The sequence below is a fragment of the Pogonomyrmex barbatus genome, unplaced genomic scaffold (genome assembly GCF_055798465.1).
Source record: "Pogonomyrmex barbatus isolate J1 unplaced genomic scaffold, ASM5579846v1 scaffold7, whole genome shotgun sequence".
Lineage (NCBI taxonomy): Eukaryota > Metazoa > Arthropoda > Insecta > Hymenoptera > Formicidae > Pogonomyrmex > Pogonomyrmex barbatus.
This window is the reverse complement of record NW_028297171.1, coordinates 333,727-354,511: the sequence shown is the minus strand read 5'-3', so window position 1 is coordinate 354,511 and position 20,785 is coordinate 333,727. Positions and strand designations below refer to the sequence as shown.

Sequence of the window (20,785 nt, the reverse complement as noted above, 5' to 3'; positions counted from 1 at the left end):
CACGAGTCTCCAAATGTCCTCATGAGTTAAATGTCATGCCGGACGAAACGAGAGGCCATGTGTTAAATTCGCCGAATCGAAAGATAACCTCACGTAATCGCCCGGTTCACTCAAACGTATTGCATACGTGTAGATTTCATGAAACACGTTTTCTAAGTAATTAACGATATTGTGAGCATCTTCCGCAAGCGGATATATCGCGAATGTCGCTCCTTCCCTACTATTTTAAAATTTCAAAATTTACGAATTTTCCGCCCGTAATTCGATATAATTGAAATGTTCACCGACCTCGTTGTCGACCTGGGTGTTCTCGTTGACTAACTGATGATGCTGCTGCTGCTCTTGCTGATGCTGATGCTCTTGCTGATGCTGATGCTGATGCTCTTGCTGATGCTGATGCTGATGCTCTTATTTATGTTGCTGCTGCTACTGCTGCTGCTCTTGCTGATGCTGATGCTCTTGCTGATGCTGATGCTCTTGCTGGTGCTGATGCTCTTGTTGATACTGTTGCTGCTGTCGCTGCTGCTGGTGCTGGTGCTGCTGCTGATGCTGCTGCTAATGTTGAAGATGAGGTGATTGCTGAAGTTGACGTAAATGATGATTATTTTCCACGGAATTTTCTTCACGCAAAATGCCTCCTTCTGTTTGTACTGAAAATGGAAAACAAAAAATATTAATGATAAATAATAAACAAATTGAATAAGACTAATGTTACTAAATAATAAGGTAAAAACAAGGGACATAAAAGTCCAGCTGGATCTTCTTGCTAAGTGTTGTTTATTGTGAAATAATCAAACGTTTCGATCTGTATCAGGTCATCTTTAGTAACACTTTTTAACTTCGAATGAATCCATAATTATTGTATGAACCCGTTATTTCAATTACATCGTCTAGTTTATGTACAAAAAAGTTGTATTGATCAATAGGATCGGTGCTCACACTTCAGATTCTTGAATTGCGATTACAAATAGCATATGTTAACAAATCAAATGTCTAAAAGATCATGTACATCTTAATAATTAAATAGCTTCGTTAAAAAATCAGATATTATGTAGCATATAAATTAAGAAGTCAAAGTTATAAAATTGAGTTATAATTGTTAAATTAAATAAATTAAAAAATTCTTTTTCTTTTTCTTTTTTTCCGTGTAAATAGCTGTTGAATTTAAAATATAGTTAAAGTAAATGGATTAACAATGGTGATAAAGTTAATTAAAATGTAATAAAATACCTGTGAACAATTCGTCAACAAGTTTGAACATTTTTTGGAAAAAACTTTTGTAATTGCGAAGACGCGTCATACAAAGGCGATATTTATCATTATTAATGATAAATATTTTAATTATTGATTGATTTTTTGTTTGTTTGATTTTTGTTTGCGAATAGATTCCAGCATACCAAAGATATCTCCTACCTTAAGTTGCTTTTCTCATTATCGCTTTTCTATCGGGCATGTCATTCTAACAAAAAATATTAAATTACAAATTTATCAAAATAAATAAATAAATTTTTTTAATTTAAAATAATATCAAATTTACCTTCGTTACTTTCGAAGAATAGCTTGGCGATGTTTCGTAGTGGCAAAAAACTTTGATTTCTTCTTTCAGAAGTTCACTACGCAATTGCTCAAATGCACTTCTCCTATCTTCATTTTCTTCATCTTCTTCATCTTCGTCATTACTATCTTTTTTTCTTTCTTTTTCAGCATTATCTTCTTCTTTTTTTTCTTTTTTTCTCTTTCTTCATTTTCTTCTTCCTTATTTTCCAACTCGTCCAAGATATTTGTTTGTACTGAAAAATATATCGTTATTATTATTATTTTTTAAGAATTAACTTATGCGAGTTTTGTAACTTTTATTATATTAAATATTTACTTACTTGGTGTGAAAATTTCTGTTTCGGCTTCGCTCATCGACATCTTCTTGTCACTATTTTCCTCCTTATCTGAAAAACAAAAAATTGAGTTTTTTATTAATCGAATTTGATATTAATCGAATTAGATTTGAAAGCAATATTTGCTATTTTCTTACCAGACACAAAATTAATCAGAGGAATGTCCTGTACGCCTCTCATCCGCATTCGTACTCGTCTTAAAGATTCATTAATTTAATTTAAAAACTGAAAATTTAGAAATCTAGATTTCATTTTTTATTATTTTGCTTACGTTTGCTTCGTTTCCTCCTGCCGTGTCTTCGGCGGGATGCCTTACTCCTCATAGTTGGTAAGGTTAATATTCTCGCATATGACAAACAATATTCTTAATTTCTGTTGGAGAGCCATTTTTCACTTTTTTAAAACTTCGATCTAGCACTGTATCACAATACTGTACTGTCGCGAAAATCGGTCGTCATCCCCGAGAAAGTATAATCTCGGAAATAGACCTTTTTTCTAACTCTACGCAGTATTTATACTTTTTGAAAATCTTATTACTTCGGAAAAGGAGGATAGGGCGCAAAAGTGGTACGCCATTGGGTAAGATAAAATTTTCCTTAATATGAGTTATATCTTTTCTATTCTCATATAAGAAACCAGTTCCTCACTTAAGAAACGCTTTTTACCTCTCCTCCTCAATTTTTTATAGTTTCTGAGTTTATTAAATTTTTCTCACAGATTTAAATTTTATTTATCTTTTCTAATTTTATTTTTATTTTATATTTATCTTTTTTAATTTTACTTTTCTTAATTTTATTTTTAAAAATAAGTAAGAAATAAAGATAGATATATATTTATTTCGTGCCTTTCGGTTTTGAAAGAGTTCTACATTGAACTTACATTATTCTTAATTTATTCTTCATTCAACTGATTCCTTTCCCCTTTTCTCCTAGCAACTGATTTATTCTTGTGTTGTGCCTTATCTCTACTATACCTTTTGTCGCCAAATGTTCTAATGTTTCAACTTCAGTATGGCACAGCCTACATACGTTCTTATCCTGTTCGCGGTATTCTTAATATCTATTACTTAATTTTTCATTTTGGCATCTAAATCTCGCAATAATCCTTTGAAAGTCTTTATGACTACCTTTCCTTAAATATTCAGGTATCCTTATCGTACATAATTCTTTATACCTTTTCCCATATTTCGAATCCTGGATTTTATTATCTTGTATTTGTTTCTGTCCCTTGCCGTAAATTTGCTTACAACCTCGCGCCCTTTCTTTCTGAAGTTTTTAACTTCTCTTCCCGACATTCCGTTCCTATAAAAATACATTTCTCTTTCCAACTCCCATCTCCTCTTATTTTCATTGTTTCCCTAAAGCACTCTATTAATATTTTATTATCCGATTTTCCCTAATTTTTTCTTCAAATTTAATCGCTTTTTTACCTTATTCTATTCTTAACAGCTGCTTTTTCGTTTCTTCATTAACTATATATCCCGGTGTATTCCAATCTAGTCCTAATGCCCACTTTATAAATTTATTCTGACACCTTCCTATTACTTCGTATATTCTTTCCAACTCCAGATTTTTGCCCCATACATTATTATACTCTTCACTAAATGGTCAATCATCCATATTTTCCTTTTGAAATCTTCGGCGAAATTCCTTTGCCCTATCTCCCAAACTTGCTTCATAATACATATAGCTTTTTTGTCTCTTTGATATGTCTATCTGCGCTATTGTTACTTTGTAACGTGTAACTAGATATTTAAAAGGATTGACTTTTCCTATCTCTGTTCCAAAGCTACAGTTCTTTTTTCCTCCTTCCATCCCCTTTTCTAAACATCATCATTTTTTATTTTTCTACACTAAGAATTAATTCCTTTTTTTCTAAAAAACATGAAAATCTATTTAACATTTCCCTCATATCGTTAGCCTTTCTCGCCATCAATACGATGTCGTCTGCGTACGCAAGACTCTATATCTTCTCTTTGTTGATCACCAGGTTCCCGCCTGTCCCTTTCGGAGCACCTCTAAATTCGCTATGTATATTGCGAAGTTTTGGACTCAAAGAGCATCCTCTTACTTCTGCATTTGTCCAGAATTTCTTAGAGTATGTTCAGTTTACTAGCACGGTATTAACTGTTTTCTCGTATATTTCTTCGATTTTTCTTATCAAATGTCTATTTAATTCTTTTTTCTTCATAATTATCCATAATTTTTCTCTATTTATGATATCGAAGGTTACTTTCAAATCTACAAGAAATGCGTATACTTTTTCTGCTTTTTTACTTATTTTCTTCTCCACAGCACAATTTAATATATAAATATTGTCCATTGTGCTATGTTTTTTCCTGAACCCTGGTTGTATATCTGGAAGACTCTTATTTTTCTCTACCTCCTGTTTGAGCCTTTCTTCTATAATCATGGCGTAGATTTTATATGCCATATTGAGAAGCGAGATACCACGATAATTCGTTACCTTATCTTCATCATCTTCTTTATATTGTCGCACTCGCGGCGGGTTCACTCGCGTTACACTCGCGCCAGGAAAGGAAGAACAGTTTAAGAAAGAAATACTTTATTATATATATACATTGAAGCACGGGAGTAATAACAAGAGCTTTCACAATAAAATCAGAATTCGCCGCGATACGGCTCAAACTCTCGCGCCACGCCGTCTCTCTCGTCACAACAACGCTTGACAACCGCTTGACGACCGCGTCGGCAAGGAATGATCTTCAGATTGGAAATCGTTATGAGGATAGCGTTAAGCGGAACACCGCTTGATCATAATAATATATAGGAAGTATATATCACTCCTTTCTTCCAGCTTCTTCTTTCCATGTTTATGTATTTCTATGCTTCCGTTTCCATACTGATTTTCCTTATTTTTTCTTCTTCTTTCTAAATTTTTCTTTCTTATTCTTACAGAAATTCTGGTATTGTTGTCTGTGATATTTATATTCTTCTAATAACTTTTTGTTCTTCTTTGCTCTTCTGAGAAATTTTCTGAGTTCTCTCTTCTTTTCTTTGCATTCTTTATTCCACTTTTTTCACCTAGTATTTTTTTTAAATAAATATTTCTTCCTCCTGTGTAGCTTCTTCTATCCCTTTTTTTTAGCTCTATCCATGCATCTTCCAGATTTGTTTCCTTAAATTTCCGAGATCTTAAGATTTCCCTTTTCAATTCCTTCTTTTGTCCATATTTATTGCTTAAAGTTTATGTCCCCTCCTTTTGTTCTGTATCCAGAGCGCGTATTTTATCTTCCTATATATATTCACGAATTAGTAAATGGTCTGATTCTGTTCTCTCTTCAACTACCAGCTTCTCAATCTTTTCTCTTGTCTCAGTGTTTCCTATTGCATAATCAAATACTAAGCTGCCTCTTGCACTTATGTATGTAAATTATCCTCACAAATTATAACGATCATATGCGAGTGGCGTCATGTTTTGAGGAATAACATCTTAGCATATGCTTTGTACAAACGAACTTCTAGGACTCTAAATAAATTATTTATTTATTTCTTATTAAATTAAACTCGAGCATCTGCTATTATTTCATCCGAACTCCGACATTCGATAAGTATATCCGCCCAACCGATCCACGTCCCCGCTTCTGCACCGCTTATTCCGACCGAGCAGAGACGTACCGTTACAAGCATTCCTTCTTTTCCTATTCTGACATTGAAATCTCTTCGTATTAAAAGATTTCCTTCGTTATCTTCGGATATTAAAGCCTTGATTTCTATCATAATTTCGATTATTTTTTGATTATTATATACTGTTATTATTTTCCATTTATTTTTTCCTATTTCCTAATTACTCTTCTTATGTATATTCCTTCAGTCCTTTTTTCTTTTGTTTTTGTCCTGTTCTCCTCTTCGATATTCTTCTTTACTCCTGTGATGATTCCTCCTATCGCTCTCTCTTTATTCTTCTCTCTCTTGGCATGTTGACACTCTCAGTTGAAATTCTTCGTTCTTTTAATTTATTTCAGCGTTTTTCTTCTATATTTTAGAAAATTTTAGAAGAAAATATTCTACGCAGAACAAAAGTCTAGAAAAATTTAAAATTCAAAAGATTTAAAGTTTTACAATTTTTTCATTTGTTTGTCTGCGCGCGCAATTCTTTTTTATAACAAATAAGTCGACACACTTGATGATTTCACTCGAGTTCATTCGAATCTTGTCTTTCGAGGTTTCAACTTTGTAAACGCAAAGTAGTCTTTTATTTCTCATTTTGACGTTTGTGATTATCAATTATATTTGGGAAGAAAGCAATGGTGAACCGAAAAGCTGTTCCTGATTTCGAGAAGTGCGAAAATATTCGCGATACTCCAAAGCCGAGCAGTGTTTCTGATTCCGAGAAGCGAAAATACATTTGCGATATTCCAAAGGCAAATTGTAACGAGGAATAAAACGATAAGTTTCATATGTTGCTCTCAACATCTCTCATACAAAAGGATACACGTTGGATTGCAAACAACAAACGAAGGAGTTTTCGTGTCGCTGATTAAATTAACCGGTAATTATACAGAAAGAATTTATTTCGACGCTGATTCCTGGCAACAATTCCAAAACAACATGAGGCTCATCAGCGAGTATTTAAATGAAAACAATAAATCGAGACTGGATCCCATCACTATCAAAACTATTGCGATCAATTTTACCACTGCTTATGGCACGAGGTCCATGTTACTGACGTATAAAGAAAACGAAGAGACCGCTATGGAAAACATTGAAATTCAATATCGAGAAAAGACTACAGATTCGCAACTATTGAACGAAGAAACATAAAATCTTTGCTGTCGCAATTGTGATGCAAAAAAGTACTTTTTATGGATTAAAAAATATTGTGAAATGCGTTGATGCTCACTTACAGCATTTACAAAGTTTGTCGGATAGCGTTAACAAATACGCGCAATATCTTATGAAAGAAATTATATATATAAAGATGTATATTATAAAGAAATTATATATAATTAAATCACCCGAAAAGACATAGTTACATAGACAGCGATATTGTAAAATTCAGTTTAAAAAAAAATTATCATGAAATCGCGCGAAATGTATGTACGCAAATAAGTGATAAATAAATGATTTCTCGGTACGTATTTTGATATAATATTTGTGGAATTATCTTCTCTCAGATTTAATAATTCTTCGTATTATTTTCTCAAATCGCAATTTGTAACTTTTATTTTATTTAACATTTTGTTGTGCCGTTCCGGGCGCAATCAGGGAAAATGGCGGAAAAGGGGGAAGAGGAGCCACAACTTCATTTGTTAATGAAATAAAAAACTTTATTTTATTGATTTAGGTTTTCGTTATTTCTGAGTCACCCAAAAACTGTCGCGCACTATTACACTGTCTTAATATCTATGCATTGGTACTTGTGTGTCTGAGCATCTGTTAATTATTCTCGTCGCTTTTTATCGATCCGCTGTTACGCGACCTCGGCGCGTCCTCGTGTCGAAACATTGTTTGATACGTCAGCATTTCGACATTGTATGTTATCGGAGTCAGCATCCTTGCCGAATTGCACATCGGTATGTTGCAATCGGCAAGGATGCGCATTGTTATTTTATTTTAAACTTATTTTAATTTCTTTGATAATTTGATAATTTTCGGGTTAGTCAGAATCCTTGGAATTCTGACTGATCAGCGGTGTTACGAGATCGGTTTGCGTCATTTAGGTTGCGGCCTCGCAACAATTTTCTATACTTTATTGAAAACAGAAAAGATCAAATGTATAATGAAAACTTTTATGACTGTAAGTCTAACGGATATTTTCTTCACTTCCTACAAAAAATATCCTTTTCCTTCGAATAAATCACGATAGAAATATAATTATCCTAAAATTTTAGTTTATGTCTATAAAAGTTGTAAATATTAACTCAATTTCTTTCCTATGAATCTTTCATTAAAACCAATTTGAAAAACCCCAGATAGATATTCTTCACATTTATATATCTATCTTAATTCTCTCAATTATTAGTCTAGCAACCTTTTCGTTTTTTCTGAAACTTCTACGTCATTACCATAGCATTCTTTATATCGTTAACCGTTATACGAGGACGAGAAAGCAAATTCTCTAGAAAACATAAAATAAGACGAACAAAAAGATTGGATTTTTATTGACGGCAGAAATCATTTTTCGGTCCGCCTGTTTGCCAGAGTTAAGGAAAATAATCTTTGTAGCTTATAACTCCAAATTTGTTAGAAAAATCTAGAGTTTTAGATCTAGATAATCTGTCTGTTCATGTCCTCCATCTTTCAAAATGTCATTCGACTTTGCAAATTAATTCAATAAATCGACTTTTTGCCAGCAATATATATTTTCTTCTCATTCCCTCTTTTTACTCTAACATAAAATCACACTTTCACAAATTAATTACAAATACGTTTCTTCAAGCTAGAAATGTCTAAAAATTTTTTTTCAGACCACGTGTTTGTCATAGGATAAAAGCCTCGTATAACTCCAAGTTCGTCGTTAGAAACATCTAGAGAGAAATCTGTCCGTTCCTGTTTTCCTCCTCCAAATATCATACGACTCAGTAAATAACTCTATCGGTTATTACGCCGAAAATCTCTCATCTTCATGTAAAACGTTTATACATTTCCCCATACAAAAAATGTCAAACGACTCGAGAAATTTATATAGTTTTATTAGCTATTAGGCGTCGAGAATCCTTTCGTCTTAAGAAAAACGTAATTTATTATATATACTATATATACGTAATAGAAACTCACAAAAAATCAGTTTCCTCTTCCGCGATCCATCCCACGTGTCATAAAAATCGCATTCCTTTCTTATCAAGTATATTCCTTTCAGACATCTTTCTTTTTCGCAGACGCCATTTTGTTTTCGACCAAACACATTCTCTCTTTTTCCCTATCTTTTCATCTGACATTTCGACAACCAATCACACCCCGGGCAACTATGGGAACATCCAATCACGCGCCGGGTAGTTATGGGAGCAACCAGTCAGAACGCTCCCACTAATTACCTAATTCTCACCTCCCACATCCCTCAGCCAATCAGAACGGTCCATTTCCACGTGGCAGACAGTTTTGACAACTGGAAGCCACGCTCTTGGCGCCAGTGGGAAAGTGGTGAGGGTTTGTTTTGACGCCCCATAGCTGCCCACTTCACTTACTACTATCGTTTCAGGCAGAAGTAACTGATAGCTATGCCCCATACGGCCAAGCAGGGGAGGCAGCGAGTACGCTGTCTCCTCGCCATGAGCGGCCATCACCTTTTCCGCCCTGCGAGAATTGTACGCGATCCGCGATCGCATCCGCACCGAAACCGACCGCGCCAGCCGTAAACGTCTGTACGCGATTCGTGTCTGCATCTGCGCCAAAATCGACCGCGTTGTAAATATCTGTATCGTAACCGATTCTAATACTATTGCGTTATTCACTGTAAATATTCGCGTCGTAAGAGAGTATAACATTGTTACATTGCGTTGTTCAATCGCGGTAAATATTCACACGGTGAAAGACTGTCATATCATCGCGTTATGTTAATGTCCTGTAAATATCCGCGCCTTAAATGACTGCGGCAATCATTCGCTGTAAATACAGGCGCGTTAATTATTGTAATACAGTCGCGTTAATTTTCTGCAATTTTCTCAGTGAACTGTTCACATTTTTATGTGACGCTTATAATCGTATGTTATTTTGACACTAATAAATACCTGCATAATAAACGATATTCGCCTCCCATTCGTAATTCAAAGCCAGTCTAATTCGAGTTATCCTCGCATAAACATTTATCTGATTCCTAGCAAAAGAACGGGCCGTTTTAATTTTATTAACAATTAAAGTAGTACTAAATAATACATTGATATATGTCGAGTATCTGTTAAACAAATGCAGTCATAGCCAATTCCTTGGCAAACAGGATCTTGGTTGCTAAGGTTCTATATATGAAATAAATTTAATTAACTTTTTTTATTACCAACCACATGCTACTATTTTTAGCAGACTTACAACGTAGCAGTTTTACAGCAATTCGATAATCAAATAACCAAAATTTATTTAAAAAATACAACGATTTACAAAAATATAAATGAAGAAAAGTATTGCAATTTATTTAATTTTATGGCTTTTAAGTCGTGTAAGTGGACACGTATTCTTCTTTCTTGGCTTGTGCCATAGCCTTTTACTAATCCTGAATTTGATGAGTAACCAAATGAAATAAAACCTGCCTAAACTTTACTTTATTGTCATAAAACTTGTCTTTCTTTTTTTACAATGTCACTGCAGATTTAACACTTAGTAGTACAACCGAAACAGAATGCATACAAGAACGCCGCAAATATAGAAATAAAAAAGGTGAGACAACAGCATTAATTAAAAAGACACTAGGAATGCAAGAACATAGAAAAATTAAGGGACTATAGTATACGGAAATTAAAAAGTGTATCAAAGAACACGTCTTGCTCATATAAACCGCCGTCCTCGATAGCATCGGTTTTCAAATGAAATAAAATGTGTTGGTATGTACATCAGATTAACGTATATGAGATAGACGCAGTTAGTTTAAAAAAAAAAGAAGAAAAATAAATGAAATGAGGATATTAATTGTCTTCAAATTGAAGTACGTACAAACGCTTATAGATCTCTTATAAATTCCATTAATTGTACGCAATATGACTAGGCGAATGATATCACCATTATCAGGATAGACTTCTAGTGTTCCAGCGAGAGACCAGGATAAACGCGCAGTTATTTCTTTTAAGAAAATTATCAATACTTGCTTTTCCCTTGACATCCAGCGGATTCGTTGTTGATAATGATGTAAATAATCTAGCGATCACCATTTCCAAAAATACTGCCAAAGCTGTTCGACATGTTGCCATCGAGAAAGGCGATTCAGTAGTAGCCTTTCGAATGATAACTCCGAATAAGAAGTCAATGAATTTCCTATCAAGAAGTGTCCGGCTGTCAATAAGTGATCAGCAAGATCAAATATGAACGGACGTTCAGGATAACTTTGGATGAACAAAGTTACCAGTTCTTCATATTCTTTCAGCATCCTTGATCTGCCGAAGATGATGTTTAGCTCCCTTGATGTTTAGCTCCAGCTTTCCATGATTCTCTATGATGAGAGACTCTGGGCGATATAAAATGCCAATTTATACTCGTGGCAGTTATAGAATCGACAATTTGCTGTCAATTTTCTTAATTGTCGAGTAATACTGCTAAGATAGCTGCTTTTGTTGGCACCTCTGAAATTTAGGCTTATCTGAGTAAATAGCTATCCTCTGATGGATATCCTATTCTCATGATAAAGCATTTAAGAACGTTCAAAAATGCTTCAGATAAGTCCGCTGCCAACTCTATATAAACGGCCGAGGCAAACAAAGATTGCCATTTAGCATTTTAGCATTCTAACATTTTAACAACTTAGTAAGTTAACTTTCTCTTAATCCTTCCTTGATGTAAAAAGACATAATTTACTTCACATTTTTTTAAAAGATTGTTCTGGTGTTGTGATATCAAATTTAGAAAGATTATTCATAAGCATTAAAGTTGTTTTTTGGAGAATTGCGAAAACAGACGATACATTTACGGATAATTTGTCGTATAACATCTCTAGCAGAGACAAGCCAACAATTTTGTCGAACAGCAGATAATGTAACTTAAGAGCCTATATGAAAGAGCCTTTCGTTCTCATGAATAACAATAAAACGCGAAAGAGGATGACATCCGGGAAGTAGCACCTGATATACTTGACATTATAAGGAAGATAACTTGAGCAGAGCATAAACTCTCAAGATTCCTGTCTCATTAAGTAATAAATTTAATCGTAAGATAGAACTGTTTTTGTTAAGATCTTGATGTTTTTAAGGTAACCCCAACTCTTTAGGAAAATGCTTTGTTAGTACAATAGAATGATGAGCCGATAAACATTGCATGACAATTAGTTGATTGGCCTTTTCCTTATCAGAAGGAATAAAATCATTGGAAACGGACATTTTGATATCGTCTACGTTATTTGACAAATATAACAGACAACAATTATGCTTTTTGTGCTTTTATGCTTTTGTGCTGTCGTTTGCGGCAAGCATTTGAAGTATAAGCCTTAGCGTGCGAATTAAATCTCAAGCAATTAATGCATGAATTAGGCCTTTTTACAAGAACCTTTCTCTTTTGTGTAGACAATTTGAGAAAGGCTTCACAATAATACAATTGATGAGTTTCCTTTCATGATGGGTGCAAGACAAATTAAATGTGACAAGATTTATAACGGAAGAACTCTTTGATCTTGGCAGGTCTTGAATGAGTAGATTGATTTGTAACGATACGCCTCTCGCGCACCGTTCTAGCTGTAAGCGCGACCGGGCTCCGCGCCCGAAACTGAACACACCGCGCGTCTGAAAACTGAACACACCGACCGCTGCACGCGCAGATAACGCATCCGTCATATGCGCGCCCAGATATTGCCAACGACCCGCTATTTTGCAAATCGCAAACCCAGCCGATCTCCGGTAAAGAGACTATCTGATCCTCCAACCTGTATCTATCTCCGACTGATACTCAGCAACCAAACATTCTTGATCTCCGCCGAGCATACTCGATACTAATATCATCCTCTACAAAAGTGAAAAAATCGGGACAGAGCATTCTCAGTCCCCGTCAAGCATACTTGGCTCTCGCTTCTCCGAAACAGAGCATTCTCAGTCTCAACGCTTCTTCTAACGATACAAGCAAAACGGGACAGAGTATTCTCAATCCCCGACGAGCCTACTTGTCTCTCGTGTAAAATTCAAAAGCAGGAGCGAGCATTCTCACTCCTGACATTTGAAAGCGTACTCATCTTTCGGCAACAACAAATAACGCGTCGTGCACTACAACGTCACCGACGAACCGCCGCTCAACCAATCGCGCGCCTACGCGACCAATAGGCTCCGCCATAGACCAATCATTCGCTCCGACGCACGCGTTTCGCATTCCGAGTGCATATCGCAGACTTCACAAGACGCACATAGACAAAACCGCACATACCAACAGCACGCTGAACGAATCTATTCCGCTGTACATATATATCCACACCATCAAATTAAATAAATATTTATTTATCCAATCTTTGAGTCAATAATTTTATTAACTTCCGCATCTGGCGACCGAGCACGTCCACGCATCCGAACTCACACGATCCCGCACGGTAAGAACAGACTGTTATAGATTAATTAATAGTTTACTAATTAATAGTTTAGTGACAGTGCTTGGTATTACTTAAAACAAAAATCAATCAATGATTTTAAATCTGATAAGGATCGGGGATACTAGTTTTCCAAGCCTTACTTGTCATTGAATCAAGTTTTGAAATAATAATATAAATGATCAAGTCATCTCGAGCAGTGGGCCTTTTCATAGTTTTAAGAGCGCGCAAATGTTTTAAAATAATATCTAATAATTTATTTCAAATCAGATGAATATGATTTTCTTTCGAAAGCGTCGGAGCATCAAATATGATTCTAATGCATTTTTGTATTATACAATGCTTATTGTTAAAATGCTTCTTTATTGATCCAGACATTGTAATTGTCGGTGATAGTTTCGATGAATTTTATGATCTTAGCCACCTTATCCTTTAGAGAAGACGCAAATAAAGAAACTTTTCAATCTCCGCCAAACTCTCATTAATATATATATATCTTAAATTTCTCAAAAGTATTTAAATAAAAATATCAGTATCATAGGAACCTGAAAATGATGAAATTAAATTTTGGATAATTTAACATACGATTACTCTTATGCAGAAACAAACAGATCGTTATCATGTGAAGATGACGCTCAAGAAATTCATTGATCAAAGTATTTAATAAATGGTTCACAACGAGAAATCAAACTGAAATATATATATATATATATATCACAAAGTTCGCTCTCTGCTGTTCTTGTTGAGCGATGAATTCATCTTTTGTAATTGATGGATCTTCAGTCTCAAGTATTTCTATTCAGAACTGCCATCAAGTTAATCATATTCTAATAGTTTCTTTTTACGCTCAGCAATATTGTGTCATGAATGATGTGTCACATTGAATTTGTCTACAGTACTTCTGTGACGCGTTAGAGTAGACGCGTTGTCTGTTGTTCGCTTAACCTTAGTTTTCGATAACGATAACGAATCCATTATTTATCAAGTTTGCGAGTAAGTTATCGATAGATAAATAAAAAGGAAGGAATGTTCTATTGGAAAAGTAATATATTATAGTATTTGGTACATAAAGGAATGTTCAAAAAGATAAAACAGCCCTTTTCAAAGGACGGATTTATTAATATCTTTATAACGATGCATATTTTTGTACATCATTCCATCCATCTGCCGCCAAGTGGTGCCCGTCTGACGATCCGTCAGGCAAAGGCGCTTCGCGTCATTTTAATCGATCATAATTAGACTCGCAAATTAATTGCGAGATGGCCGTACGTGTTTGCGTGGGACGCGTGGGTCCCACTCCGCGCCGCCGAATCCAGCCGAAGACCCTCGAGCACGTCCGAGAACGAGACGCGCTGTCGCCGTTCAAAATAATATCCGAATATCTCCGGATTTCTCCGAATTCTACCGGAGATAAAAGAGCGCTGATCTCATTAGAACGGTAGCGGCGACTTAATTACCGCTCACGATCCGAACTATTCCGAATCCGCCCGAATATCTGATTATGGCGGTATAAAAAGTCGTCTTCCGCTCTATCAAGCCAGATCTTCCTTGGATAGAGACTTGCTCCTACGAGCCGATCCGCGCCCCATTCCTAAAGACGAAACTGAGAAAACGAGATGAAGGAAACCCGCTTTCGTCTGGAAATTCCCGACAAGCGTCTTTCTTCTCCGAATTGTCGTTTTCCGCAACTGCGAGGAAGACCACGAGTGGAGTGTTCCCTGCTCCGCTCGGATGACCGGCATCCAGTTGCTTGATTATATTCCATCTCGATATCCGCTCAAGAAAGTCGCATCGTTGAAGACGAGGGTAACTCGCCTGGAGATTCCTGGTCGATCGCTCTTTTTGAGCCCCCGATAAAAAACGTGTCGTTAAGTGTGAAAGCAATCCGTCTCCGCCTCGGGTTATACTGGCTATATCGGCTGATCATTTCGAAGCACAACCGAAAAATCTGAACAATCCCAAAACCTTCGGCCGGACACTAGCCATTTTTACGCGCCGGGACGAATATACCTATACCTATCGGTGATACGTAAGCGAACGCTGATGAGTCTGCCTCTCCGCGAATTAGACAAAATTATTGTGACAACGGCGTGATTTACGACCACAGTTGCTAAGCGACAACGAGCGCGTTGACTCGCGGCCAACCCACTGATCGCCGAAAATCGCATGCGAATACCGCGACCATTGTTATAAATTTGTCCCGTTAATCATGCTCTGGCGATCACCGCGAACGCGAGCGTCGAATTATACCGCAACAGTGTTCTCGATACATCAGCGTGAGCCAATAAACATTGCAGACAATCTTTTAAATTCTTATTATTCAATCTTATTGTATTGTTTTCTTTCTGTTGATTTATTATAATAAACCTCAATTATTAAAATAATTTGGAGCCTCAATAATCATTCTAACCGAATCCATCGCGACCGGCGAGCTAGCTCAAAATCAAATCCGATTCAGACGAGGAAAAGCCGTTCCGTTTTAACTTTATGCAGTCTTATCAGATTAGGCCTGGTTCGGATTGCGAATGATGGGATGAATATCATTTTAATATTGAGATATTCGAATCAATTTACATAAAACACATACAACAATTATAAGCGTGGCGACAAAAAAGAGATGGACAGACAGTTATCGTGAGTATTTTACACACGAGTATTATACGCGAGTGTTACAACCGGTGTTCCGCTCGGCGCTGCCGTCACATCCATTACTAATTTAATTTAATTTAAAGATCATTCTTTGCCGACGCGGTTGTTAAGCGGTTGTCTAGAGTGGTTGTTATTACGCGGAGTTGGACAGACGTGTGTTGTAATTGCTTCGTTATTAATAAAATTTTCAAGTTTTTATTAAGAAAAGAGTTGCCATTTTGCGCGCAGCTTACCCATATAACACAATTCGCGAGTGAACCGCCGCGAGCGCGACATTTTGGTGGCTCGTCCGGGATCAAATGGTTCAATCGGACAGATTGTCCTTAATATGGCGGTGCGACGAGCGCCGGCAGGGACCAACGGCACGACGAAGAGACGAGTAATTCCTGCAAGAAAGAGAAGCTATCGATCGACTCTAAATGGAAGATTGTTCTTTTGACGGAGGAATGGACCAAGATAATTGGATGTCAGCGTTAAATGTCAGGCCAGTCATTAATTAATTAATTTCTTTTAAATAAAATAAATTCTGTTTTTTTCTTAAATTCACATTTGCGCGGTATTGAGTAAAAAAAAATACTATAACGTTGACTTTTTTTGGCACGGTTTGATTTGTTGGACGGACATAAGTGTTTTAAGTTTGGCATGGGCTTCAATGTTTTGGCTTTAAATAGGAGAGAAATTAAACAAATAGGGAGTTAAATAATCTTCGAAGTTTTTCCGAGTGTGCGGAAGGTCGTGTCTGTTAGATGAGATTCATTTAGATATGTAAATTCCGTTTCGAGAAGGCGTTCTAGAGTGGATCGTAGTTTTCATCAGAACCTGTGAGGAGATTGATTGTTCTTTCCGTCCGAAGAAGGGAAAATGATAAGTTTCTAAATATTTAAAAATGTTTTGAAAGAAATAGATACTCGTTTTTGTTTAAGTTTGCTGTTGAGTTGATATCTATGGCGGGAGATCTTCTTTTTCGAAATCCGAACATCTGGCTGAATAATAATTTTAAGAAGTCTGCCTCGCCCTCGGTTTTTTTAAACCGTAGTTTTTCCGAGGGACTTAGAGCGAATGCCGAGGCGGGGACTTGGAGTGTCCGAAAGGACGTGAAGGTTTACAGAAGCTTCCCTTCCCCCCTCCCTTGTCCGAAGATTCAAGAGAGAAGTGCGCAAGAAGAAGCATCAAGAAAGAAAACAGAAGAGAGAAGATGACAGCGGAATTTCCGGCAGGAGTGAAGTTGGTTTGGCGCTCGGTAACCCGCAGCAACAACTCGGGATAGAGCAGGAAGCCGACAGATTCCCTGAGAACTTCATGGAAGAAGAAGCCGACTTTTCTGCGAGGGAGTTCCCTGGAATTGTCGGGATGACAATTTCGAAGAGGAGAGAGGTAACGTTACAACCGAGTGTTTCGCTCGGCGCTGCTCTCACATCGATTACTAATTTGAAGATCGTTCCTTGTCCACGCGATTGTGAAACGGTTGTCTAAGGTAGTTGTTATTACGCGGAATTTTGAGGTCGATAGACGTGTGTCCGCGGTGTTGTAATTGCTTCGTTATTAATAAAGTTCTCAAGTTTTTATTAAGAAGAGAATCATTTCGCGCGCAGCTTACCCGTAATACGATTCGCGAGTAAACCCGCCGCGAGCGCAACAACACGCGTGTATTTACTGCGGTTAAGCAATGCAGCGGCAAGAATATTTACAGTGATTAACGTAATGGATTTATAATTGCTTAAGGCGCGGATGCTTACAAAAAATAATTTCGTTCAATATTACAATCGATTATAGCACGGATTTGTATAACGAATAGCGCGATCGGTATTGTAATTAAGTACAGCATGGATATATGCACGTATGCACAAAATATGTATATGCATAAACAGCAAACAGTACGTAATACAGAATCGCGCGCTGAAAAATAATTTTCTTTCATCGTTTCCAAAGCGAAAATGATAGAGCGCTATCATTTCCACACCACCTTGCGGTAAATAACACGGCGCATTTTTTTAAAGTGGTATCCCCAATAGGTCTACTCCACTCTGATATTTTAACTTAAAAAATAATTCAAAATGCCTTCCTCATTCTCGTACATTCTCATTCAAATTTTTGTCTTTGTAGTAATATTGCGCGTCTCATAGTATATCATTTTTAGCGTAATGATATTGAAACCTATAAGAATTGCTTCTCGTATCTCAATTTCTGTGGCATGTCTATACTTGGTTAAATCTTTAATATAACTCCACTTGAAATAATTTAATACATTAAAATCTGGAAACCGTCAAATAATTGAACCATCTCGACCATCTATCTGTCCGGATAATACACATTTAAAATTTCGCGTACTTGCCGTGAGAAATGTGGAAGAGCCTTGTCATATTAAAAAATCAACACTATATGAAGAGAAGGAATATGTCCTCGAAATCCAGAAAAAACTATTTTCTAAACAATATGCATACATTTCTCCATTAATGATGAAAGAAAATAAAAACCAATCTGGAAATTGATGAAAGAATAATTGAAAAAAATAAATAATTTGAAAAAAGAAATACAAGAGAAGATTTCTTATACTCGTCAATCTACTTACGATTGGATTTCTTATTATTCCTGCCATACATTTATCATCCAACGATTTTGAAATGTATCCTCGCAGATGACGTGCGGATTTTCCTGTTCCTAAAACAGGAAATTACGCTTGTTAAAAATGCTATTTGATGTGCAAACAGCCTCATCCATCCATAGGGCGCGGTCAAGAAAAGAAGCATTCTTTTGAAAATAGCGTTTATTATTGATTTCATTCTTTCCTATTCTGTTGTTTATCCATAGCAATATGTATCCAATATCCAGTGAGCGTTCTTGAATGTGCATTCTTTTACAAGAAATTACAAGAAAATAGTAAAGTATACTGCATAGAATATATAGATTATATCGATATGATTATCATGGGAATCATAGGAACTTTTTACAAAATGAAAAGATATTTATAAGACGTCTCTTAGTTTCGTCAAAAAAAATAATTCTAAAAATATTTTTTCATCATCTTTTTATGGTTATCTTTTTGGTAAAGCGCGACAACTCAATTAAAAAATATCTTTTCATCTTATTGAAAATACGAAATAAAATAGATACTTTTTGCTCATACATAAATAATATACGGCACTGTTGCCAGACGAACATAATGAAATTCCATTTTTCGTAAATGAAAACTATATAGGAGAAAATAAAGTATGCAGTATTATGATATTATTTCAACCATTTTTAATGAAATGGTTTTGTCTGAAGACAAAAATAGGGCTCCATTCTATTGACACACGATTCCATTAAAAGTAGGTGAAGGAAATGCGCACACAAAGAAGAGTGATACATATGTGTTCGGCACTTTGACGTCCTTCATATACATTACATTTCATTAATCAAGTCTTTTTTGAACACAAAAATGTACAGAAGCTTGAAAGCAACGATAATTTATGTTATAGATTATATATTTGTCTGTATATAGCATATAAAATTGACATTAAATCGACTTGTCGATAATTAATCGAAATTCACATACATTTCTGGATCGAATTGATTCTAAATTTCGACCGATGATTGACTAGTAATCGATAGCGTTTTGAGCAATTATTTTTGGCTGGGAACGTAATCGATGAGAACAGAAATCTACATGTGTCTAAAAATTCTGGGAACAACGTGCATCATGTAGGTCGCATACTTGATTTCTCGTAATACACTATCGTGGTACACTAGATGCCAGAATGGCATCTACGCCAATTGTATCTCAACAACTTTTTGCAAGAAATCAAAAGTGAAGCATTTTTCGTGAACATATTTTTATTATCTTTATTTAATATTTGTACTACTTTTAACAAATATTAATTATATGTATACAAATATTAATTATAAATATAATATTAATTATATAACAAATATACAGGATTTCTTACACAATATTGACGAAGTTTTTTTTCACAACCGCATTCTATAAATAGATAAGGCCATTTTCATATCAAATGATATGTTTAATTTTCTGGTTTTGGGAACAAAAGATTCGCATGTCATCTGCTAGGATGTATTTCAATATCATTGAATGATAAATGTATGAGTAGCAATAATAAGAAACCGAATATATCCTAAATTCAGAAGTTCAAGAAAATTTTTCTCGTATTTTTTTAAACTATCACTCTCGGCAATTTTTAGATAAGTCCTTATTTTTTTTTAATGAAGAAATGTATGCACATTTTCTAGAAAATATTTTGTCTGAACTTCTTGAGAACATTTCTTTTGCTATAATTAGAGCTAATTTTTCAGCATGACAGGATCTCTTCACAGGCCTCAACAAGTATATAAAATTTAAAATACGCATTCAGACAGATGAATGGGTTGAGATAGCCCAATCACTTGGTCAGAATAATCGCCAGATTTCAATGTATTAGATTATTTTATATAAGATTATATTAAAAGATTATTTTGTATAAAATTATATTAAAAATATAGCATAATTGCAATAATGTAGAAACTGAAGTATAAAAAATAATTTTTGCAACTTCCAGTACCATCATGCCGGAAATGATGTATGTAAGTGCGATGCACAATATTACTTAAACGACGAAACTTTAATTACACGAATGAAGAAGACACTTTGATTTATTTTTACATTAAAATATGAAAGTGAATTACTGATCTGCTAGAGATTTCACTTAAAAAAAAAAATGCGGAAAATGGAAATGATGCTCTATCATTTTTTCATCATGAAAAATACGAAAAAAAAATTTATTTTTCTGCACGCAATCCTATATCATACATTGCTCGTTGTTCAGATGCATGTACAGATGCATGCGTGCAGACATTTTTTAAAAGAGGCACGTTAAAGTGATACTCTCGAAAGAAGAAAGGTCAATAAGATCAATAAGGTCAAAAGGGTCAACAAGATTAATAAGATTCTTGGGCTCATCACCAAACAGTTTCAAAGTGTATCATTTTATTCTTCTATCCAAGACTCATAACGCCCTGAAATGATTTATTTCTAAAAGAATTTGAATTATTCGGAGGAATAACCATTTTTAAGTTTCCATTTTACACTTTTTTATACTTTAGAATAA

The 20,785-nt window shown here is 35.3% G+C and overlaps 2 protein-coding genes across 14 annotated transcripts in view; both read right to left on the bottom strand.

The window, feature by feature from the left end:
* Positions 1-20,785, bottom strand: part of LOC105432862 (uncharacterized) — a 552,262-nt gene that overhangs the window by 423,377 nt on the left and 108,100 nt on the right. For 4 of the 9 annotated variants that reach the window (XM_089083344.1, XM_089083353.1, XM_089083351.1 and 1 more), the window contains exon 2: positions 15,938-16,090. The exons of 1 other annotated variant lie outside the window; for it this stretch is intronic. In XM_089083344.1, the coding sequence (XP_088939470.1) occupies positions 15,938-16,090 (153 nt within the window). Of the gene's footprint in view, positions 1-15,937; positions 16,091-18,273; positions 18,363-20,785 lie in introns of all 9 variants that reach the window. 4 more of the 9 variants (XM_089083345.1, XM_089083346.1, XM_089083347.1 and 1 more) reach the window with 2 other exon arrangements.
* LOC112552900 (uncharacterized) lies at positions 513-15,931 on the bottom strand. 5 transcript variants are annotated; one of them, XR_016140920.1, is made up of 5 exons: positions 2,030-15,931; positions 1,878-1,943; positions 1,538-1,790; positions 1,414-1,459; positions 513-650 (listed from the first exon to the last, which is right to left on the bottom strand). XR_016140920.1 is itself a non-coding variant. In XM_089083357.1 (4 exons), the coding sequence occupies exons 2-4, from the start codon at positions 2,076-2,078 to the stop codon at positions 1,603-1,605; spliced, it is 303 nt and encodes a 100-aa protein (XP_088939483.1). In that variant the 5' UTR covers positions 2,079-2,088; positions 2,164-15,931; the 3' UTR covers positions 1,122-1,602. The 5 variants fall into 5 exon arrangements, 1 of the variants encoding a protein (XP_088939483.1); XR_016140919.1 differs by having other exon boundaries at positions 1,414-1,790; XR_016140922.1 differs by lacking the exon at positions 1,414-1,459.

What these genes read in the sequence shown, in the direction of transcription:
- LOC112552900 (XM_089083357.1), bottom strand. Translation starts at nt 2,078, where the DNA reads ATGCGGATGAGAGGCGTACAGGACATTCCTCTGATTAATTTTGTGTCT. An exon ending in TCTGATTAATTTTGTGTCTG is followed by an intron (nt 1,944 to 2,029) that starts GTAAGAAAATAG and finishes TTTGTTTTTCAG; the next exon opens with ATAAGGAGGAAAATAGTGAC. An exon ending in AACAGAAATTTTCACACCAA is followed by an intron (nt 1,791 to 1,877) that starts GTAAGTAAATAT and finishes TATATTTTTCAG; the next exon opens with TACAAACAAATATCTTGGAC.